General features: G+C 46.1%; 1 protein-coding gene across 2 annotated transcripts in view; it reads left to right on the forward strand.

Annotated features, from left to right (window-relative positions):
- LOC139643663 (SAM and SH3 domain-containing protein 1-like) overlaps positions 1-24,940 on the forward strand; it is a 59,646-nt gene that overhangs the window by 12,358 nt on the left and 22,348 nt on the right. The window contains exons 3-8 of one of the 2 annotated variants that reach the window (XM_071518878.1): positions 9,875-9,925; positions 10,044-10,093; positions 16,623-16,663; positions 17,837-17,926; positions 18,031-18,143; positions 19,968-20,066. In XM_071518878.1, the coding sequence (XP_071374979.1) occupies positions 9,875-9,925; positions 10,044-10,093; positions 16,623-16,663; positions 17,837-17,926; positions 18,031-18,143; positions 19,968-20,066 (444 nt within the window). The remainder of the gene's footprint in view (positions 1-9,874; positions 9,926-10,043; positions 10,094-16,622; positions 16,664-17,836; positions 17,927-18,030; positions 18,144-19,967; positions 20,067-24,940) is intronic. The other variant, XM_071518879.1, reaches the window with a different exon arrangement.

The following is a 24,940-nucleotide window of genomic DNA, read 5'->3' on the forward strand; positions in this document are numbered from 1 at the left end:
TTTGTTAAGTCTAAAGTCATGGCTGTGGATGTGATACGCAGATATGTTTAGCATCTGATCGTGTTTTATGTGTTCTCCTTGTGTGGCCGTAGTGTATGCGCTCCTTTTTCCATTGTGAGTTTATCAGTGTTAATGGTGGAGGAGTAATGCGGATCACCTCTCTGCACGTTGCCGGGTTTGGGAAGGTTTTATCCTGAGGAGATAAAACGGGGGGGAAAGGAAGCAATCAGGGCTGATTTTACAGCTCGTATAGGAGAATAGAGGAAAGGAGCTGACTGAGCCCTGAGCCTGGAGCCCAGCACAGGAGGAGGATAAGGATGCGAACAGAGGAAGACGAAGAGGGGGAGAACGAGGAGGAGGAGGAGGAGGAGGAGGAGGAGTGGAGAATGTGAGAGCCTGCAGCTGTTCTCCCCCCCTGCAAAGTTTGGCAGCAAAAGATAGGAGGAGAAGAGGAGAAAAAATGAAGGATATATGGGTCAGACGACAGCTTACTGAGAGCCCTGAAGACTGAAGTATAAGCCCACGCTATATAGATTGAACTTTTCCCTGCATTTCAGTACAGTCCTTTTCTAAAATTAGATTTGGGGAACATTCAAGTCTGCCTTTTTCGCCGCTCTACTGCTTTTACAAAAGGGTGAAACTAGGTGAAGACAAAATCCCTTCTCTTAGCCAATATTGTTACAATATCATATTGCTAAAGGGTATTTGATGAACAGCTTTCCTGCCAGCTTTTCTTGCTCCATTTTCCTACTGGGCTGGTGTCATGTGTCCGGACTGGACACCATCATAGACTGTCTCAAAGTCTGTGGAAAACTGGAACAAAAGAGTGAAGAAGAAACACACAAGAAGAGACGGGGAGAGAGACAGACAGAGCACAGGAGAGTGAGAGACACTGAGAAAGGAAGGGACATAGAGAAATAGACTGTGAGAGAGAGAGAATAGAGAATGACTTTTGTGTCTTGTGAAGTGTGTCCAGAAGCCAGTGGCTGCCAGCCAGTCTCATGCAGCCGTCTCCCTGAGGACCAATAGCAGATGGTTAGAGAAGGTCACAGTGCCAAAGGGCCACGCTGATGGGGTGGCATTTAGCGAGCAGCACCCCTGAGGGACATGGCCTTTAGGGAAAGACCTGTCACCGCTAAAGGGTACAGGAGGGTGGCGGCGCTATCGGGACGCCTCAAGACCCACTCCCTCTCCGGTCATTGTCTTCCTCCTCTTCTCTCCATCCTCCAAATTAGTTTCTTTCTATTTTGGACTGCTCCTAATCCTCTCACCTCTCTCCTATTATAACTTCTTGAGACCAACTTGTGGTTACTCAGTCACACCAGAACAGCTCTGACCAGGAGGCATGTGACCCTAGGAGGTCAAAGGTCACCATAGCTGTGACCTTTCCTGGTCATTGCACTCAGGCTGAAAAAGAGGAGGCAGGGGTTAAGCTAAACGTGACGTTGGACAGTGGCAAACTGGATATCACACTGAGAGGGGCCTAAGGTTAACGCATGGGGACTGTCTGTCTCAAAGTCTTAGGGAGCAGGCCGACAGACTGACCACAGACTGGTCTGCTAGTGAACTGACCACACATGTGGGGGATTTGCCCTTGGAAAATTCCCAGAAGAAAGCCCCAGAGGCTCAGGTTCGATCTTGGTCACCATGATAACACCAAAAGAAGAAGCTGCCCTGTTTCACTTTCTGTTCTCTAAAACTCGATAAAGTTGTCTTTGGGGCCACCAAGCCTAACTACCCATTTTTTTTTCAGGGGTCACATTTGGTTTTGTTCTATTTTTTTTGCCTCACTTCTTGTTTAGAAATGTTCTTGCAACATTCTGACATTTTTCACAAAAATTTGTCTCGCTCATCACAGTCCAGTGTTTGTTTTGGTTTGCACAACACGTCTGCCAGCCCTCGAAGGGCCTGCTAACCAAGTGACGGCCTTCTCTGTTGTGGTTAGAAGTGGGGCTCTCCAGCGCAGCCCCATTATGAGCTGATGATGGAGGCTCTCACGGAGATGGCTATCGATGTACCCGCTTCCTGCCTGACCTCCGCCGGGCTAGTCCTCTGCATCTTCATGTTAGTTTTATGAGTAGCGGGGACACAAAGGGTTAAATAAACATCCCCTTTGGGAATGTGATCTATGGATTAGCTCTATCACGCACAGTCTCCCAGCTCTCCTATAGAGAACCAGAGTTCGGACATCTCTCAGTGAAAGCGTGGCCCGTCAGCTGGGTGATAGTTAAGCCTTATTGCTGGAAGTGATAGTGAAGTGAGGGAATTGGGTATTGCAATGGAACGAAGAGTTCAGCAACTTCGACAAAACGTGTTGTTTTCAAGTGACAGGCCAGAAAGATCAGGCACATGGGCAAAAATTAAGATTTTTTTTCTAATTTATTGACATTTAGAGCTACTTTTTTATTGCTTTGCCTCTGTACTACTTGAAATGAAAACGTTGTTCAAAAAAGCGAATGAGAGCTCATTTATGTTTTGCCTTGTCAACACACGCTTATAAAGTACCAAGCTCAAATTCCAGATACATCTTTTCAAGCAGGCATGCAGTGTAAAATGTGTTTTTGGATAATTGCTGGTGTAATTGGTGCTGATATAATTTGTATAATTAAATGCACAACCTTTGCTGTCTTTTCCAGTTATTTAACAAATTTCAAAAACATCAACCATGGCTCCGTCCACTGAAAATAACATGGTGTTCTATCTTATATGCAGATTACTGCATGTTTAATTAGATATTCCATAATTTGCATATTTTAATTACAAAGATTGTACAAAAAGTGTTTTCATTTATCTTGAGTCAGTTTCTTTTCCCAATTGGAAGACAAGTAAATGTAAGGAAGTAAAAGAAAAATAATGTATTTTCCTTTTCAGCTCTGATAGAAGAGCTCCTACTCTTAAGAGTAGGAGCAGTCCTCCAAAAAGATAAGCCACTTGTCTTTTATAAGTGTTAAATGTCAAGAGAGGTGAAGTTGTTGACTTTTTCTCTTTTACCCTTAACTACCAAGTCCCTGTTGTCCAACCATGATCCATGTGTCACTCTTCCCAAAAATCTCAAATCTTACATATCAGGATGGGTGTCAGTTCTTTGAGTTCACTCAATTCAGGAAGTGGATTTTCTATCAAATTCAAAAGCTCTTCTGCCATGAAAAGGTTCTCAAACCTATGAAGGTGAATTGACCTGAACAATGTATCAAATCCTTTTACATATAGGCTGTCTTTTTCTTGTTGCTACCTTTTCTTTTACACAAAGAGCGTAGGAGCAGTTCTTTAATCTCTGCCTATGTAGAGCCACAGTAGCAAGTTGCTCAGTGTGACTCTGGTGGCTGTTGAAGATGAAAGCATGCCAAAACATGGACATAGAAGCTACAGGAGGGATCCCATAGGCATGCACAGACTGGCTGGTGGGGTGAATGAATAGCCAGGGGAGGGAGGCATCAAACTAGATATTAGCATCTCTGTCAAACCACAGCAATGGAACAGATGAAGTACATAAAACATGCATAAATCAACATGGATCATTTTGGAATTTGTGGCTACAGGGCAAAGTTCTTAGCCCGTTTCTACATGGCTGGAAGGCCCATTCATATCTACAACGCCAACTAATGATAACTGTAAACCATAAGCATTCACACTACAATGATATCTTCAAAAATCGCTGCAGTGAGCTACCAAATTCTCCTGCTCACTTCTTTCTTAGAAGTTTAATTTGATTGGTTGAAAATGTTGTATTGTTGTCTCTGCATCCAAAACATTGTGTTGAGATCGAACCAAAAATGTAGTTAGTATTTACTTAGAATTATTTAAATCTTTTTAGGGTTATAGTTATCTTTATAGTCATCCTTTATGTGAATGGGCCTTAAGGGTTGAAGTGTTGCAAGGTAAACACTTCAGTAGACCCTTCAGAAGATTAAAATCGCATGTTGTTTTGACCAAGATCCTCCAGCTGTTGGCAGCGTGGTTGAACCTTCTAAGAAGGTAAGCACTTTTGACACAAAACACCCATCAGCTGGTGTCAAATTGATCCGTCGGCCTCAGGAATGCTCCGTAATGGTTTCTAGCTGAGAAGCTCGTCAGCTGGGGGTCGGGACTCGAGTTCAGACTTGCTCTGGTGTTTTGTTTTGCCATGAGGAGAGGTGAAGAACAGGGTAGTTATGGGCTAATGCCTGAATGAAGTCAAAGTGGGTCAGTTCAGCAGGGTTAGACCTACAGCGGGAAGAAAGACAAACTCTGCTGTGTATTCTGTTGCTTATTTGTCCTTTCTACCTTCAGGACTCAGCCTAGCAACTTCGCAGGTCAACGTGCACAAAGAGTGGCCTTTGTTGCTATAAGATTGCTTTCTATAGATGTTTGCATGACCCTGTTATTGGCGTAACCCTTGTGTAAAGCCACTGGTGTATTTGTAGTTTCATTATATGATTTATTAGTCAGCACTGGCATTGTGACCCTATCATTGGAATTTGTAATAACTTTGGTATTTGTCTTGAAATACCAAAACAATGACAATCCGCAAGGCTTAGGAATGCCTCACACTGTAGACTCATGCAGGCATGTGCCACGCACACACACACACACGCTCACACACGCTCACACTGAAGTCCTTCTGGAAAGGAAGCGGATAGAGGTGTTACTGCTAAGGGTTTTTTTCCCCATAAATGGATTCAAGCACATAGCAGCTCAGGGGTGGCATGGCAGGCTGTGGTTGACCCTGCCCACTAAAAACACGTATTTCCCGCTTCTGTGTGTTTGTGTTAGTGTGTTAGTGTGTCTATGTGTGCTTGCTTCTATGTGTAATCATGACCTCATGTGTATATCTATTCATAAGATCTTGAAAATGAGCTGGTTCTGCAGGCCTGCCTCGTCCCGGGTCCGGTTCCTCCACTAACGTTTCTCTTTGGCCTTGCACCAGGCTCTCCGGTTGGTCCCTGTGCGTGCATGCCTCCTCAGCACACGGGCATAGTCCTACCTACCAACCTCAAACCTGCCCACCCAGATTTGCCCAACTGTGCCAGTTGGCGTACTCGCCACTAAGCCACCTGGCCTCTCTAGTTTTGCCACATATCCGCCCACTTGTGCCTCTCAGGCTGGCAGTAACTCCACTGTGGTAACTCTTGCCTTTGGTGGGCTTTGCAGTCATTTTTGGACAAAGTTTCTGCTTTTTAACACTTTTTGGTACAATATTTCTGTTCTTTCTCTTTCATTAACAGATCTTTCAGTTGCAAGGCAGAACATACCCGTAGTTTCTGGATTAATGATGGAAAGCAGTGTGGTGCTTGCAGTTAGATTCGCTTTACAGCAGCTTTTGATGCCTGTGTGTGTGTGTGTCTGTGTGTGTGTGCTAGTTGAGTCTTTTCAGATGGTAGGTAACCCCCTTTCTCTCTGTCTGCACACATCGTGATCCTCATTAGCCAGAGCTCTCCCTCTCCCTTACTGCCTTCTTTCTTTTATTCAATTCAGTCACGCATAAGCAATCAGGGAGTCACACGCGTGCGTGTGTGTGTGTCACACACACACACACACAGTTTAATTTGGTATGTGCACAAACAGTCCTGTGGACATCTGGAGAGAAAACACATGCACATTCACACGCATGTGTGCCAATTCAGGGTAAGTAGGGCAGTATCTCAAGCTGGTAAGTTCATGTAAAGGATAGCACGCTCCCTCGGGGAGTGTGGATCCATGAGATCTAAGCTACACACACACACACACACATTCACACAAAACTGCATCAATTTAATATTCTACTTTAAAAAACTGTGTCAGTTGTGCTGACACAGTGCCGCTCACTGTTCACTCTTGCTATTCCGTTAGCGATGCACAAGTCAGAGAGAAGCCCAAGTTTACCTTAGGAAGCTTTTACAAGAGTTTTCTCTCCACATCCTGCGCTGCGACAAATTCATCTCACAGATCTGCAGTGAAAAGCAAACGGGATGTGGGTTTTGTTTGTTTTTCACTGATCTCCTCCCCGTCTTTTCTCCCTCTCTCCCTCCTCTCACCCCCTCCCTCCATCTCAGAGACGGCAGGCACAGACAGGGAGTAAGAGGAGATGAGGAGGAGTTGGAGGAACAGAGAGCCGCTTTGTGTCCCTGTCTCTTAGGAGCTCTATCTGTGGAAGTGGAGGCGATGTGCGTGCGTGTGTGTGCGTGTGTCTGTTGGTCTAGGTCTCTATCTGAGTTTATATATACGTGTGTGTGGATCTGTGGTTTGCATTTGTATGGCTGAGTCAGGGTCTCTGCCTGTGCATGTTGGTGTGTGTGTGTCCATGCGTTGTGTGTTTGTTAGGCAGTGAGCCGGCAGTGCAGCACTGTGTTTTAAGGGAATCTTTACAGCCAGTGGGCTCAGTGCCCATGGAGATACCGAGGCGCTGGCGAGTCTGGCATATCACTCCCGTCACTGCAGACTGGAGCAGCCATCAAAGAGGATCTGATAGCAAAATACATCAAACACTACCTTTGTGAAAGTATGTGGGAGTGTGCATGTGTGTGTGAAAGTGCACGTGAGTGTACACCTGTGTGCATGGCGCCTCTGTGTCTTCGCGTGTGTTATTATGTGCATACCCACAGTATTCCCCATAATGCAGTTGTTAAACCAGAGCCGGGTACCAAAGCTGTGCTTGCTTAAGGGATGGATGTCGATGTATTGTTTCATTGTCTCACATTAAGCTCTACCTCCGTAGGAAAAAGGCATACAGCCCCAGCCCCATGTTACATTGCAGCCTTGCAGTGTAATGCGGACAAGACCCACAACTCTGTAGGTCTTGTTGTAGATTAAGTTTTTATGATCTTAGACAGGTACCTGCTCCCTGACTTATGGGAATCTCCCAATTCCCTCGGATGGACAAATTGTTAGGGAGCTCTTCCGACATCTCTTGATTTACATCTCGACGAAACCTCCGGACCCCTGCCTCTGCCCACTTGAGCGCTGTAACAGACAAACACACAGACTGACTTATGGGCTAGCTAGATGATTAGGTGGAGCTTAAGTGAACGTCGAAGATAAAGCCAGTCAGACTGTCTCGCTAGCATCATGACGGTCTGCCTTCTGATGATTACTGTTGTGATAAGTGTAGGGTTCAGGCTAATTTTGAAGCTTTTACCCCTCTCAGCACTTTAAGTCTCCTACTCACATGGCCGGCAGGCTACCAGTGCTTAAAGAGCTCTTAAAGGGGTTATGTCACTTCTGACTAAGTCCTCTTAACTATTAGTCACTCGCTTACGTGCGTAGTGGACGAGGGGGGAGGATTCTACTCCCTCACCCAAAGTCCAGTTAAAGAAAAAAGGTTAAACCAACGGTCACTCTGATTAGGAAGTATGACAGGCCAAGTCCAGGAAGTGATCTAGAGGGAGCTTCCTGTGACTGTTATCCTTCGCTCTAATACCTGGGTGTGGTGATAGAGGCTGATCGAGATTTCTCATAAAGAACCCTTTTCCCGCTCTCCGTGGGGAAGTCCAGATCAGATTTATCTTTTCTGATTGGCTGCTGCAACAAGTAGCAATAGCTTTGGATGGGAAGCCAGCCTGCTCTAAATGCTTGGGCCTTCAGCTATCCTGACCTGGCTGATGTAATCTCCTCTGTCCAAATGTACCAATCCGTGGGTGAACACCAGCCAAGTAAGCTAACTAATCAAAATGCTGATTGCCAAGCTACCCTCTGTTGGTCAACTAAAGTTAAAACTCTGTCCCATCTGTACAAGACCAAGGACTTTACATCTACTGTAGCTTTTGACCTCAAGCCGTACTCACACATTACAGTACTTGCTATGCATTACAGCGTTGTTCAGCCTTGACAGAGAAAACATACCTTTGGCAGAAACCTACATTTTCTCCCATATGAGAGTAATCAACATTCAGCGGCCTACTAGGGGAAGTTTTGCATCAGGCCTCAGGATCCGTCACAGTTGTACAGAGAGACAGAGAATGGGATTCATTAGGGTTTAGCTCAGAATACAACATTTGTTTGTGATATTAACATCCAAATCCTTGAGGCTTATGGTTTTGTACTGTATTCCATTGTGCAATAGATAGGCACATGGGGATTTTGCGAGTGAAATAGAAGAGAAATGATAATATCAATGTCAGCATCATAAAAAGTTCCCTCTAGTTGTGCCCTAGTTAGTGGCAGAAGGAGTCAGACAGAAAGTTGTCTTGTCTTGTCTTGGGTGAAGTGGATCCTCGTTCACACTTCCCCAAAATAAGACCAAAATATCTGAAAGCAAACTGCAAAGAGATTTTCTCACACAAGGTCATCACAGACAACTAGCCAAAATAGAACTCTTTTTCAGTTGTCTTAAACCATATGGACAGTATATAACAGGGATTTACAGTCGACTAAAGCATCATGATGAACTTCCTCCCTGTAAGCTCATTCCCATCCCCTGCATAGACTGCATTCTCATAATATTCTCAGGCATGCAGCATGTATGCAATATTAATTTCACTTGAAAGTTACAAATTTTGTCGGTTAACTGTGATGGCTGGATGGAGATTTACTTGTTTGTCTCCTTATGGTAGCTTAGCGTTACCGAAACAAATAACGGGGACTGGGTTTTCCTTGGAGCTCTTGCTCATATAAAAAGGATTAATGGCACATGGGCAGCAAAGCCACATATTTCTCATTCTGCAATGAGCAACAAAACGACCATTGCACGATTTACGATGTCAGGGCAACTGTAACTTTAAGAGTAGAGAAGCGGGCTTGTGAGCGGAAGGTTGCCGGTTCCAATCCCCAGCCCAGTTCTTGAAAATCTGGTGTGAGCACATGCCGTTGTGTCACACATCCTTGCCCATGCAACTATACTACCCCAGGCTGTTGCTGAAAATAAGAACGTCTGCTTAGTCAACTTTCCTGGTTAAATAAGAGTGCAAAAACACATGAGAACACACAACCAAGAAACTATGCAGTCCCTCAAGGCGATTCATAGCAGGGATTGGCTTTAAATAATCACATGCTTCAGGGTGAAATCTAAGTCACAGATTTGTTGTGATTCCACAGCCCCTGTGTCCCTCTGTGGAAGCAGTTGGTCTGAATCTGTATCTGGATAGGCCATGAGGACACCTGCTTTAGACATATGCAAGCACCAGCCTTCTCTAACAGTGAAAACAGGCCTGACAGACATTGCTGTGGCCCGGAGAGGCTTAACAACATGTTCTGGGGGGAGAGAGGTTACCAACTCTGCTGTTTTCCACTGCATTTGTCCAGTACGGTCATTTTAGTATTCTAGTCCTTTAGTTCATGCCCAGTCTGGATATCTGTTTTCCATAGACTGCAGTTTGCCCTTATCAGCTTGTCAAATATCATTAGCTAGGTTATATTCTGAAGATTCGAAGCAAATCAACAGGTTTTCTGGTGTGAGCATCGTACGAGGGAGGAGCGCGCCGACGTCAGTGTGATCTCACTCTGGAATCTGTGGAGTCAGTTGAGGTGCAGTTGTCACGTCTCGTTGTGCTTAGAAAGTCAAGAGTCCAATAGTAGGCCGCAGCACCGCCCTGTGATATTCAAGGACTGCTGAAACGGGTATTGCTGGTTTGTGGAGACCCGAGGTAGGGCTGGACTTGCTTCAGTAGCGTGCGTGCGCTCACGTGCACGTGTTTGTTTTTGTTGATATGCAGGTGTGTCTACATGAACCTGACCGAAGAACGTCTTTCCCACATGAGGGCATTGTCAAACATGTCATCCATTGTTTCTATAGTCAACCCGCCTATTTTCTTCTTCAAATACAGATTCACTTCACTCTGTTGTATTCACAATTCCTTTGCCCTTGTGTCATTAAATGGCTGACCTCTGACACTGACCGCTCTTTCTCCCCCCCCCCCCCCCCCCCCCCCCCCTCTCTCTCTCTCTCTCTCTCTCTCTCTCTCCCTCTCTCTCTCTCTCTCAGGAGAAACTGGACCCCAGCAGCACCTCCCTACAGCTCCGCTCCGAGATCCAGGTGAGCACAGAAACCCTATACTCTTAACATCTTAAAATAGCCTAAAAGCAACACTTGTAGCTTTACTGTGTCTTTGTTTGAATAATCAGTCTGACAGCTGCCCACTTTCTGCCCACAGGAGTCATTAGGCTTCAGCAGCGAGGTGTCCACTCCAGAAACGGACAGAAAGTAAGGCCTTTTCTTTCTTTTCTTTTCTTTTTTTTTTCATTTTATCATTCTAACGTGTGACGAAACCAGCATGGAACCATGAAATATCCCTCTGCTCGGATTGAAGTGTGTGTCTGTTGCATGTCAAAACAATGTGCAGTGCAGCCTATATCTGGATTGCATCAACACGCACATACACGCACACAGAATCATGAATCACACTTAGCCTTGCTGCATGTCCACAACTAAAGACGGAGAGAGGGAAATGGAAAGATACGCGTCTCCAGATGCGGCCCATGTGATTGATAGATATCTTAGGTGACTGCTAGTGCAAAAGGTCACTGGCCTTGCCCATGGGGATTAGGGGGCATGGCCTCTGATGGAAAATTCTAGCTTCATGGATGAGTGAGTGTGTGTGAGTGGGCAGTTGAGACGGGAATCCTCAGGCTCGGCTTCGGCTAACCTTGGCTGCGGCAACCGATGTACATGAACATACGAATATACAAACATACTGAGACAGGCAGACAAACACAATGCTGTGATCAGTTATTTTGTATATATTTTTGAATCTAAATAAATATAAAAAGTGTACATTTCAGCAGCGTTACAAAGAATTTTGATGAGGAAAAACCGCATCAAAAACATTTCACATCACAGTGTCTTTTATACTGGGAAAATCAGATTTCATCAAGCATCATGACGCAGTTAAATTATAGTTAAATCATATTGCCCTGCTGTATCGTGTTTTGTATAATTGTCCTACTTCACATACATTCCTATGCTTTAGAGTTTCATTCTGAAACAACAGCCACTAGTTAACGAAACTGATACCTTCTCTTGCTGGCGGAAAAGTACAACTCCTTTTGGCATACTACTGAAATTCTGAGCCTACCGCAGATATTTGCATCGAAAAAAGCATGACATCAGCCTTAGTTTATGAAATATGAACCAATAAATGTCAGGTAACGGTTACTTTTCTTTTGGGATTCAACCCTTTACATTCGTAGACATCACACATCTGACCCATAGCCGGTCCCCCAAGCCTGACTCCCCCCAGTCACGTCCCCGCTGCGGCTAAAGGAAACCCACTGAGTGCTTCCTCCGGCTGACCTACTCACTCCAGCAGCCGTTCTCTGTTCTCTGGCCGTCCAACACTTCCTTCCTGCCTTTGTATCCAACGGGGGGGGAGAGGGGGAGAGAGAGAGAGAGAGAGGGTGATGGCCAAATGATTACAGTTAGGAGGCATGAACGAAAGAACAGGATGGAACAGGGGCATGGGTGGGGTTCCATTTCACTGGTTCCCGTACGCTAAGTGTGTGTGTGTGTGTATGTATGTGTGCGTGTGCCGTCTTGCATATCCCTGTATTTTGTGTGCACGTAATTCCTCTACCATGGCTGACCATGTCTGAGATCATTATTACACGCAGTCCAAACCATCCAAATGCATCGCCAGAGCGGCTCTCCAAATGTCCTGCTGTCAAACGGAATTACATTCACTGCTGTCACACACTCTTGATACACTCTGTACCTTTTTTTCAGCTTTTCTGGGCTTCCAACAACCATCAATTTAACAAGACACAAGCTCAATAATCTATTCAAATGTGTGTTGCCCTGTGTCTCATTACTTTGCATAGAGATTAAGGGTGGATGGATAGAGTCGTAGAGGAATAGGGAAGTCCAGTCAAACCCCAAAGCCCTGTCTGCCATCCCATGAGTAAAGCTAAGCGTGTCCCAGTGATATTCTTGCCTTTTTATTTCTTCTTTTCCTTCTTTTTTTTTTCTCTGTTTCTGACCATAACCCCTGTGTGCCCCCCAGTGGGATTGTCATGTTCACGTGACGACCACGTGCGACAGAGGAAGCACATACCACAGACATGATCTCTTCTCCCGTGGCTGCGTATGGCGCATAGACAAACGCCGAGGGTGATGGGAACCAGATGCCAAATGTAGAATGACGCCTCTCTGCTGGTTCTTATAGAGAGAGAGAGGGAGAGAGATGGAGAGAGGGGGAGAGAGAGCGAGGCCTCCCCAACTGTACTGTTCTCTCTCTTCTGCCTGTCAGTCTGTTTTCTTTCTGTCTCCTGTGCATTGCCTCGCATGCTTTCTCTCAGATCCCCTTTCTCATAAACATTCAGACTTGACTCACCTTGTCTCTCTCAGACTCACACTTGTACACACTACTCTCTGAAACAAGTACAAGTGCACACACACACACACACCCACACACACACACTGGCTACCAAGGAACCCCCTGTTTTTGCTTGAGGCCCATTTGAGTTCATCTCTATTGAAAGTGTGCCACATTCACCTCTGATTTAATCCCTCTGTCACTTGAACTCTTTCTTTCTCTCTCTATCTCTCTCTCTCGCTTTCTTTCTCTCCTCACAAACTCCATTTCCGGTGTTAAAGTTGGATATACGGAGCTTCATACGATTTCTCACCCAATTAACCCCCTTTTTTATCCTCCTCTCTTTATCTTTGGGGCAGCATCTCTCCCATCACAGTGCCCCAACCCCTCTATTGACCATAGAAACTTTTTTTTTTGTGTGGTATTTTTCATCTTTCACTGCCACCCCTTTCCCTCTCATTCACCCTGACTCTGTTCTCTATTACATTCTCTATTGTCCACTTTCCACCCTGGCGAATGGGTTTCAGGTACAATGATTTATCATGTGCAGACAGACTGATAGACAAACCCCGTCTCTCTCCACCGGCACACCGCCTCCATTCTTCAAACACATTCCGCAGCACCATACACACACACACACACGGATGTAATACCCCATCATCGCCTCTTACCGTGGGACAATAGCCCCCATAGGAGATTACCCAGACTTCATTTGGGACCGTGCCACCCCTCTGTCTGTCTGTCCTGCCGCCTTGTCGGCAGGAAGTGGGCACGGCTCCCATAATGCATTCTATGCGAGGGGCTGTGGAGCGAGGTGATGACAGAGCGCGCTGGAAGCTCAGGGGGAGGGGTCAAGCAGGGTACTTCCTGTTTTGCAAGGTGATTGATTGGTGGGTATTGTTGCTGAGAGGGGGCAACCAGCTTATCAGTAAGGTTAACAACAGAGCTAAATGGGGGTTTGATGAAAGCATACATGTACACAGATGACACACACTCACACTCACACACACACACATGATGCTTTTTGATCACTGGCTCTGACAGGGTCTATAAGGGAAAAGATTTAGTGGAGGTTGTGCTACTTGAAGCCAGGCTTTCATAGATGTAAATGTAGGCCATGCCAAGAGTCTGTTTAGGACAACAGTGCTATGTTGGAAATCTAAAGCACACTGTCAGCATAATATTCACCACTTGAGGTTGAGTGTCGCAGCCCTCATGGAACTGCTGTTTGCTGTTCAGAACAGAATTTAGACTTTAGGGTTGCATCTGTGTGCGAGTGTATTTCCCTGCCATATGACCAGTGTCCTCAGAGCCCCCCCCTCTGGTCAAGGATATGCCTGTGACCTCTGACCTTTACCATGACCCGCGAAGGGGGGGGTCATCCCTCTGCTCTTCCTGTGAGCCAGGCCGCTGTCGCACGGGGTCGCTGCCTTTCATTGTCCCTGCCAGAACACCGGAGATCCCCTCGCTCCAGGTGGCCAGCCTTCACACAAATCACACACACACTCACACATACACACGTATTTGTGCATTGTCACGCTGATTTATGCTGAGTGCAATGAAAAACGGCAATAAGAAGCGAAAATGAAGATGCACATCCATGAGTGATGATGTCAGTGCGTCGGTTTGTCGTCTGTCCCGGTCAGCACCTCTGTCCGGCAGGATAGGAACTGCTAGTCATGCTCCAGCAGCTGTTGATATTTTCACAAAGCCACAGCCATATCTATAATAGACCTGCAAACCATTTTATATGATCGCTGCTTATGTAATTAGCAGTTATTAGGTCATCCGGTCTCTCTGAACTTTCTGTCCCCTTTGACTCTGTCACAGCAAGATGTTGACTGTCTGCTGGCTCTGTGTAGTTCCTTCTATTGTTTTTTTGTTTTGTTTTGTTTAACTGTGTGTGTGTGTGTGTGTGTGTGTGTGTGTGTGTGCATTCTTATGCAAGTACCAAGTATTGGCTACATAATTTCTCCAAGGTATTGAAGGTAGTACAGTATGTCTTTAACACACCCACAGCTATAACGCACAGCTGGAGTTTCATACCATACCATATACAGCACTCATGGCTTATCATTACGAAAATTACTAATGTAATGCTGTACAGCCCAGCCAGGGGAAAGCTGTCAGGCATATCATTTTCACTCAGTGAACTTTATGATTTGCATATAGCTTCAATGGAATCCGCCCAGCTTTTTTCACACTACATGCATGTGACGCTATTGGTTTTCACAATGCAGAGGCCCAGCAGTTTTTCACCTAGCGTAAGAGTGACTTTCGCTCATCCTACATATAGGTTCAGCCACAGTAAAGATACTGTATTTTGCATTATGCCCAAAAATAGAAAGTTAGCTTCTTATGCTAATGAGTTTGAAAGCAGTTAACTGTCTCCTACTCAATGCAAAGAGTAGAATTGAAATAGAAAGGCATGCCAGAGATTTAAGGTTAAACCAATTAAGTTGCCTAGCCACACAATGCCTGGACTGACACACTCTTTGAGAGACATTCAGGCTCTTTTTAAAGTGTGTGTGAGCGCGCGGGTGTGTGTGCGTGCACGCATGTGTGTGCTGCACGGGAGGTTAATTTATAGAGCGTGGAGGAGGGGGGGCAATGCTGCCACAGAAAGAGCTTCTATTGAGTGAGTCCTATTAGCATTAGCCTTGGTCCTAGCCTAGCTGGGGAGAGGGGGTGGGGGGGGGGGGGGGTGTAGGGGGAAACCATACAGGCCTCCATTCAATTAGCATCTCATTATGTTGCCATGGCAGCCAGGCTTGAAGCCGCGTGAAGATTTCCCATTGCACCAAGAGAGGGCTGCCATGTTTGAACAAACATGTGTACACACTCTCACACACACACACACACACACACACACACACACACACACACACACACACACACACACACAGCCAATGGAGAGGGAAGTGACCTGTTCATCTTGTTTTGATCCTGTCACACACTTTCACATGCCTTCACTGACAACCACCTATCTCTGCCTTTGTGCATGCCTCAGCAGGCGTATGCCCATGTGCAATGGGCTCAAATCATAAGTCATGCCTGTGTGTGTGAGTGTGTGAGTCAGTGAGAGCATTATGCCTTTAGTGGGGAGGATTTCTCTCCCGGTGGAAGGGTGTGTGTGTGTGGGTGTGTGATGGAGATTGACTTAATAGGCCTCTAAGGGTCTCAACTGGACAATTTCATACTTCATATCTCCCCTTTACCCTCTATGATTTATGCCCATTTATCTGAGCTAATTGTGAGAAGGGGAGGGCTGACAGTGTCACCAGCCCCCTCCCCCCACCACCACACACACACACACACACACACACACACACACACACACACACCTGTAGTCGGTTCTGAAACCCCACTTCCTCTCTACTGTCTTACTCAGCTCTCTGACGAGTCTCTCTCCCTTTTCTCTGGCCAGTTTGAACATGAACCACTGAAGCTCATCAGTCTTCCCCCGGCCCCCTTTTTTTTTATAAAGCTGAGAGAAATAGAGAGGCATTGATGTGGTTTCTCATCTCCTCCAGAACAAGGGAGAGTCAGCCATAGCTGGCCTAACGTGCGGCCAAGCTTGTTTTGTTGCAGAGAGCGGGGCGAGGCTGCTCATACATGACTTTTTGATTGGAAGTTGAGCACTGTTCATGTCTCAAAAGGAGCCTCCTAGTTGTTTTTTCCCCCTTTTTAGTTGTGTTTATTTAGGAGGGCTTGCAGACATGTCGGGAATATTTTTTAACCCAGTTATTTTCCATCTCTCTCTCTCTCTCTCTCTCTCTCTCTCTCTCTCTCTCTCTCTCTCTCTCTCTCTCTCTCTCTCTTTCTCTTTCTGTCTTCCTCGTGACTGTCTATCCTGTGGAGGGAAGTGGAAACACAAACAGGCTGAGTCTGCCCTGTGGTTTTTCCTCCTTCTTCTTCTCTCTCTCTCTTCATCTGCTCTTCCGTTCCATACTTTCCCTTTCTATTCGACTCTCCTCACTTTCAGTCGCCCACTCTTTCCCTCATCTTGTTGATCTTCCTCTTCTACTGCCTCTCCAACATTTCCAATTACCATCAAACTCTTCTGTCCCTCTTGTTTTTGCAACTGGGACCTCATCTTTTTCTCCTCTCCTCGTCTCCTCCACCTTCTCCCTCTCAAGCCTCGGGAGCCTGGCTCGGCCATCGCTAAAGCGACGCCACTGACCCCAAGTGGTGAACAGGCAGAACTGCAGCCGTTGGCAGAAAGCATTCCCCCCACGTACACACAGACCCCAGCTTCAACCCAATACGTTATTGTGTATTCTCACTTAAACAGAGTTGGGGTGTTTGGAAGGAATGCATGTGGCAGAGACAAGAGAAATGATAATGAGGTGCGCTGTGAAAAGGAATGGGAAGTTTGTGTTTGTTGACTGTTTCTTTCTCTTTTCTCTTTTTTTCCTCCAGAATGCCTCTGCACAAGTCCAGCTCTGAAGACGGATCCGGCGGTAAGCTGAGAGGCATTCTCTTCGTCTTCTATTTCTGTCTTTTTTTGTCTTAGTTCTTTATTTAGTTATGCATTTGATGATGAGTTTGAGATTAACTTTAGCGAACCCCCGAGAGGAAAGTTTGTCACTGCAGCAGCAAAAAGTAGGCAAAACAGTAGAAAGTAAAACAACAACAACAGCAAAAATATTGAAGATGAAAGATGGATTGTCCTTATCGTTCTAATTCACAGTTCCTCTTGGTCAGAATGGCGCTGCATACAGCCAATCACAACGCAGATTTGGACAAGGGCAGTGACTTTTCAGTAACAAAATAAATGTATGGCCACAGTGGCTCAGCACTATATGATCACAACAGGATCCACAGACTTTCAGGAGACATACATCACCTCTGAGAGTACCATTTGCATTAAGCCCACTGGGGGCCGCTGTCACAATATATCCTCCGGCAGGTGACTCATTCTTGGAGTAAAGGTGAAAAGTTTAAAACCTTTGGGAGATAAGTTTGTGATTTACAACAATGGTATAAAAACAGAGCAGGTGTTGAAGTAGTTGAAATAGTTTTCCCTCTCTCTCCCCCTCTGTCTTACTTTCTCTATTTCAAAGACACATTCAAATCTGCACTCACACACATTGTACATGCGCACACACCACATCTCTATCGACTGGATGAACTGTTTTTGAACCTTTTCATAAAGACAGACAGTCCTTTGGGAAATGAGGGAAGAGAATCCTTTCTCTTCTCCATAGTGAATAGAAAGGAGTCAGACTCTGCTCTGTACTGTTGTCTGTACTGTCTGTGAGGCTCACAGACAGATAATGGGTCTATATATACAGTATATACTAGTGTGTTTAGACAGGGATAGAGACAGAGAGAAGATACATCTGTGCACAGGAAATGCTGGGAATAGTCAGAGAGCCACAGTTCTACAAGGGTCATGCTTTATTGTTGTGAGAAATAGAGCAGCCATGTATACACACACACACAGTTAAACATGCACATACTGAATAATGTTAGTGGTGCTGACTAATCAAACAGACAACCACTCATTCAGGTCTTGTGCTTCCCTTCCTGTGGCCAGAAACAACACAGTATTAAAGGAGAGGAAATCATGTTGTGTAGTTGTGTATCAGGTGTAGGATTCCCCCTTGTGACTGAACCTGCCCTCCCTTCAGGTAAATGGGACAATAAGAAGAAGAACAAATCATTTTGGCAGAACTTCCGCAAGTCCCAGCACAAACCTGTCATGCGACAGACGTCCAAAGGTCAGTTGTTAAAATTGCTTGACTTGTTTTTTTAATCATGACTTTATTGACATGTCATGTTCACTTCTGATGCACTGTGTTGCTCCATATTTCACCTTTGTCAGGAGAGGACATTGGCTACGTGGCCAGTGAGATCACCATGAGCGACGAAGAGCGCATCCAGCTCATGATGATGGTCAAGGAGAAGATGATCACTGTAGAAGAAGCTCTCGCTCGGGTAGGAACCCCCCTTCCGCTTCCCGCCTCATCTCTTGCACCCCCCACCCCCCACCCCCCCCAACCCTCTCCCCCAAGAAACCCGAGTCTCTAGCCTCCCTCCAACTCCCCCAGATCCCCTCACCTCATCCTGGATTAGTCTGGTTTTCAGCCCCCCAACCCCCACCCAACCCCCCTCCTGCTCCATCTTCCCACCATAGCTCTGGCTTACTAAAACGACTCACTCTTACTAACCCCTACGAGGCCCCCGCATTGTAACTCTGCGTTGCCTTCTTTACACACACACACACACACACACACACACACACACACACACACACACACACACACACACACATATAAACAGACTGTTGGTGTTTCCAGGGGTGCAGGAGTCTGGGGATTTGGGAGGAGGGGGTCATTGGTCCTTGGAGTGTGTGTGGGTGTGTTGTTCAGTTCATACCTGCGGGGTTGACGGACACGGTGACTCAACAGCCCCATCTGTTGGGGCTGATGCTCTGGTGCATTGTGGATTTTCTCTCTCAGGTGGACATGGTGGATTTTAGTGATGTGGCTTTTCTTTATTTCTCCTCACTCTTTCTATCTTTCCCCCCTTGCTCACAGCTCCTTCTTTTTCTGTTTTTCATTCTTTCTTGCTTTCTTTCTTTCTTTCTCCACTTATGATTTATTATTGGCAACCTCCTTCTTTCCTCCGTTCACTTTTCCTTCTTTTCTTCCTTCCTTCTTTCCTTCTTTCCTTCTTTCCTTCCTTCCTTTCCTTTCTCCTTCCTGTCAGTCACCTCCTATAATGCCATGCTGAAGGGTAGCATGACTGTCTTGCAACACTTGAGCACCGGGTCGCTCTCCACAAGGCAGATGTTGATTATCCTCCCACTCCTCTTCATCAGATCTTTGGTCTCCTACCTCAGCTTCTTTCCCCAGTGATTGACACTCGATCAAACCAATCAGACTCCGGAATCAATGATCAGCCTCTGTGGACAGTTTTTTTGACTGCTTGTGTGTCTTTGTTTAGTGTGTGTATCACTGACCAATATTGTTGTATTGGTTTTGATTATTGTCAACACTGTGATATGTGTTGTTTGTCCAGGGATGTAGTGGAGGGTAAACCCACCGAAATTCAGTTTGTCTGCCTGTTTTTTTAATGGAATAGAATTTACCTAGCTTTTTAGGCTGACAGAAATCTTTTGCTAACACTGTACTTCACAATAGCCTTATTACAGTGTATTAACCTGCGTATTAACCTAAGGTAAAGTATTGTAAATACACAATATTACTGAGTAGGTACTTGGGTGGCTTCATTAAAACAGTGTTAAACTGTTAAACTTGTTAAACCATAATATTGTGTACTTATAATACTTTCCCATTGGTTAATACACTGGAATATGGCCATTGTAAAGTGTTACCAATCTTTATGACTCGAAGTAAGTAGTATCAAACTGATGTAAGTTACATGAGGATAGGGGATTTTTCATAAATTAATACTTTTCTGTAAATATACTTGAGTTTTGTTTATTTTGGTGGGTGTTTGCCTTATGATGATCACCAACTGGAGGTTATAGTATACCCAAGTTTTTATTTACCACTACATCACTGGTTGCGTCTTTTGTTCTTTGTGTGTGTGTGTGTGTGTGTGTGTGGGCATGCATCTGCCTGTACTGTATGTACACTTGTACATGCACTGTGAATGCACCTACTGTCCCGTGTCCAACCCCTCGTTGGTGTCTGTCCGTCTGTCTGTGTGTGGAGAGATCTGGCATGCTGGGTGAGAGTGGGCGGCCCCGCCCCCCCGTTCCCCCGCCTCTCTAAACTCTTCTTCTCCATGTAGCTGAAGGAGTATGAGCGCAGCAGACAGTCCAGCAGTACTGACACTGCAGAGTGGACTGACGGATCCTCACCCAATCTAAACCAGTCCTCAAACTGCAACGTAAGTACACCCCCCCCCCCCCACCCTGACCTCTCACCCCTTTTACCTCTCTTACCCTTCTCATCTCGACCGCTCTCACCTCAATTAGATTTTTCGACCCAGGGAGATCGTGAAGAAGAACGGCCATTTTTGTTTTGATGTTTTATGTGTGTGTCATGTGTTTGTGGCTATGTGAATTTTTTTTGTGTGTGTGTGTGTGTTTATCCAAATCTAAATCAACTGTAACCTCAACTTCATTTCCGTGGCTTGATGTCTAGACATTAAATAGTCTTGCATTTTAAACACATATGAGAGATCTTTTGAAACTTAGACATGCCACAGCATAAACCAACTTCATATAACTTTTATCTCTCCTTCCTCTCCTTCCCTCTCTCCCCTCCTCCCTCCCTCCCTCTCCCTCCCTCCCTTCCTCTCCCTATCTCTCTCTGCTCCTCATCCACCTGCCAAACTATGGCATGGCCGCCCATGTACATACGTTCTCTCCACCATGTCGTGTGCATCCTAATCCTATGGGTGTCATCTCTGTCGCTGCCCACGTCCAGGGCCTCTTTCCTGGCTAGAATAGGTGGCAGTGAGGGGGTGTCATTGGTTCTTTGGGGCTAGGCTTGTCGACTGCCATTCACAATAAAGACATGTGCATTGTGTTGCCAATCCACATCCATATTTTATTCATCAACTTAATCCCGTCATTGGCATCTCATGTTAAAAAACGTCCCAACAAGGGTCATAATTGGCTGCTGTGGTGACAAGGAAATTGTCTTATGGAAAGCTTAGGTCTGTTTCCATGAATCAGTTATAATTGCAACCTGTGGAATGCCAAGAGGAGTGTCAGGCAAACTGTGTCCCCACTCGGACCCCCCACCCTGATGTGCTGGTATAAGCCTCAGTTAGTAGTGATATGGTCCCGTGAAACCTTCCCGGTCACCTTGAAGTGAGTGGAGCTCTTTGAGGATACTTCATGTTGTGGAGTGGGTCCTGTGGGCGGATGTTAGGAGCTGTGGAGTTAGAGCTTGGACAATCGGGTCCTGTAGGATCCGGTGTGATGTGGTTTGTTGTTGTGTGAATCTCAAAGGATTCTGTGTGTGTTTGCGTATGTGTGTGTTCACTGTTTAAATGTAGGTCAGAGGCTCCGGTGCACATCCGGGGCTCATAGGCGGCCACTTGCTTTTCATTAGTGTTGTACTGCACATATGGGAAATAGCATGCAATAATACAGCCTCACACACTGACCTGCTTTTATAGTGGAATCATTTTGTCCCAACACCAAAATACCAACTACTCTGCAAATAATGCACTGAGCATGCATATTACGATTTTGAAACGCATCACTAATTCCCAGCTAAACGCTTCATTTCCCCTGAAAAGCTTAAAGCATTGACATCTTCTAAAAACGGTCTCTCGCATTTACCCTTTCCCACTTCATGCAATTGCACGCATGCTGCATTTCTCATGTTCTTGCAATTAAAATAAGTAGAGGGTTGACCGTACAGCCTTAAGACTTATTTGCTTACAGAATGACTTGTCTTTTAAGTGGACAGATACGCTTTCATATGCTGACGGATGTGCTTGACTCTCATGCCTTCAAAGTTTCCCCTGTGACTTTTCATCTCAAGTAATTTATGGTTCCTATCCATAAAGTCTGTGAACTCGTGTCTTCATGTCAGCTTCTTAATATAACTGAATCAGTCACTCTGTAAATAGGGGCTCATGCAAAATAGTTTCACATCATCAAGGGACCTGATTAATTTTTTCCTCTGGGGTATGATTGATGATTTCCTTCCATATAAAAAATGGGTTAATTGTGCCGTGCGTAACCTCGGCCTTGAGTTTTGTCCGCTGTCAGGCTGTTTGATGTGGGTCTGCGAACGTGCAAGTGCAAGTTTGCCGATCTGCTAATCTGTCCGCTAACCTTCGCCTTACCCCTCTGCCACCGGCGGCCCGCCTGCTTCCTGTGCGAAGAAAGATTGATCGCTGCAGGGTCGGGTAGACGGGGAGAGAGGATGGAGGGATGACTGAAGGCGTATTGTTCAGAGGAACACACAGCTTGGCTTTAGGGGCTGTGAACACATGCACAGGCTGGAGGCACAGAGGAAACAAGGGAGAGGGAAAGAGAGAAGATAAAGACTTCTCACTCGCCCCCAGGCCCTGAAAGTTTGAGGAAGAGGGGGGGTTGTATATACCCCAACCCTAAGTTCCAAAATGGGCCACTACAGGAAATATCTCTACTCTGCTGGGGCCTCTATTGGTGTCATGTACTGCCCCCTCTCCCCTCTAATGAATGGAATTAGGTCATCCCCAACTTCAAATAGTTAACAGTCTTGTGTGTATGTGCGTGCCTGCGTTTGCATGTATGTATTCATGCCTCCGCTTATGCACACGCACACGCACATCAAGAGAGACTGCATTCTATATGTGGATGTGCGTGCTTGTACTTTTAAGTGTCTGCATTATACCCTATGCATCCAACCTATGGCTGCACCGTCTTTGAATCTGGCCCTGTGTCTTGTCAGCTTCCTTTTCTCCGACTCTGTCTCTCTGCAGTCTGTCTTCCCCCGGCGATCAGAGCCCACATTCCAGGGCTGACCATTAGCGATGTGGGGGCCAAGGCAGGGTCAGAGGGGCTCAAACGCTGGGATTGTTCTCCAGGCACAACACGCCTTTTCTCTGCTGGCTCTGCAGCACGGCACTTCCAAACAGCCCCTCATTCCTCAGAGCTGAATTCACTAAACGGGGCTGTGTGAGCGCTGTCTGTGTCTGCCAGCGGGTGCGCAGAGGCGCGGATATAATTTTGGATCATGGGCGAAGAGTGCGTGCAGCGTACTATGGATATGCCGGAACCGCTCTCGCTAACCTGTGGGATGTTAACACAGGGAATAGCACTTTGCCGTCCTAAATGCCTGAGGCGGTGAGTAACAAGTCACAGTGGTGTGTTTAACAGTCTGAACTAGCTTTTCATTCTGTTTTTGAGGTACAGGATGGGTAAGAAAGCTTCCTCTGTGCACAGCGAGGGTGTCAGTGTATTTGTGGTTTTCTGAGTTTAACTGCATCTCCCTGGTGGTGGGAGTGATCACTGAAGTGAGTTGTGAGGTGAAATGGTAATTGTGGCGGTGGGACTGTTGCTATGACATTGTCGCTAATGGCGGCCTTTCAGCCCCGTTTGATTTATGGTCTCATATCTTTCCTCTGTGTCTCTCTGTCCCTGTCTGTCTGCTCATTTGCATGGATGGTGTTCCTCAAGGCTGGGTTAGGACTTATATATGTCATTGTCACCTCTTTACCAGCTCCCATTCCCTTTCTCCTCCTGTCATGCAGGGGGCAGAGCAAACAACAACAGGGGACAAAAGTGCCTTTCTTCTCCCTCCTCCCTGCTTTTGCTCAGCATTTCCATTGTGCCGCAGATATGCTTATGCAGGGATTACTGTATGAGATTTATAATGCAATTCTGCTGCTCTTAGTCATCCCACATGTTCAAGTCACATATTCAGACACAGTGACTTCATAAGAGACGCTCTGCTTCTTTATGCCTCTCAATAATAGCTGCTGAGAGGAACCAAGATCCAGGACTGGACTCTAGTCCAACCTTCAGTGGGCTGGCTCATCTCACAGTCTCTCTCCTGTCTCTTTTATCAATCCTCTCAGACACAGACCTGTTATTATAGTGCATTCTCCGCAGCCATTACACTCTAGTGTCGTCCGGGGTAAATGGAAAGTGGAAGAAGCCATCGCTGTAGCCAGACTTGTGTGGTTCAGCTGAGGGATTCTCAGGGGGGAACTGGGCGGAGGGACAGTGGAGTTATGGGTTTTCAGAGCCTGGCTCTGCGGTTCCATGAGCCGAGAGGCTGTCAGAGGCCAAATGAGCGGGTACACCCTGGCTCTGCTCCGCCGGGCCTCGATGACAGAGGAATTGAGTGTTGAGCACGCACCCCTGAAAGTGGTGGTGTGGAGAGGAGGGGGCGAAAGAACGGACTTACAGTATGTCACGGTGATTTATGTGTAGATTCCTGTTCACGCGGGGCATGGGTCAGCGGCAGATGAGGTTTTACAAACACACACACGCACGTAAGGAACGAAACAAAATGTCACAATGTTGTTGCGTAGGTGATGCGGTGCCCTCAAGGCCTTGTGGACTGTGTCGGACCTATTTGCTCCAACCAGCCCGCAGTTGTTAACCTCAGGCCTACTGTGTGTCAGCAGCCTCTGAGCCAGGCTTGTGGTCTAACCCCAACAGAAGAAGCAGTTTCCTTCTTGTTAGGTTAGAGCTGCAGGACAGGACTGCATTCTATCAGACTGAGCTGAACCCTGCAGGCCTGCTCTGTCTAGTTTGGTGTGTGTGTGTGTGTGCCTGTGTGCGTGTGTGTGCCTCTTTGCAAGCGGTGCAATCAACCTTGACCATGGATCTGGCAGTGTGTGACCAGAGCCAGCGGTGTTGCCATGGAAACCAGTGGGAAATAGAAATAAGTTAAGTTGTTGGAGCTCCATGATAATGACTGTGGTTTCAGCCAAACTAGCTTTCTGCCAAAGCTCAGCTCATCATCATCACCATCATCCTCACATGGTGGCATTACGGAGACTGCACACACACACACACACATTTTCTATGTGTATGGAGTATGAGCTGGATGTGTGTGTGTGTGAGTGATGTGTAGTGAATGAAGCTGTTAGTGACTTCATCATTCCTCCTCTTTTCCACTCCGCTACACCACGCAGAGATTTTTAATGCAGTGGCCGTGAATGGAGAGAAAATACTAGAACACTGACACCCATAATACAACCAGTGTCCCTCTATTTCCTCTGGAATAAACACCCTGTGAAGGCAATATAATGCCTAGTGACTTTACTGATTCATTGTCTCACCCAGTTCATTGTTTGATCAA

Source organism: Centroberyx affinis, unplaced genomic scaffold, assembly GCF_046629955.1.
Source record: "Centroberyx affinis isolate AG114_WGS23_722 - 3 ecotype Tasmania unplaced genomic scaffold, CSIRO-AGI_Caff_v1 ptg000640l_1, whole genome shotgun sequence".
NCBI classification, from domain to species: Eukaryota; Metazoa; Chordata; class Actinopteri; order Beryciformes; family Berycidae; genus Centroberyx; species Centroberyx affinis.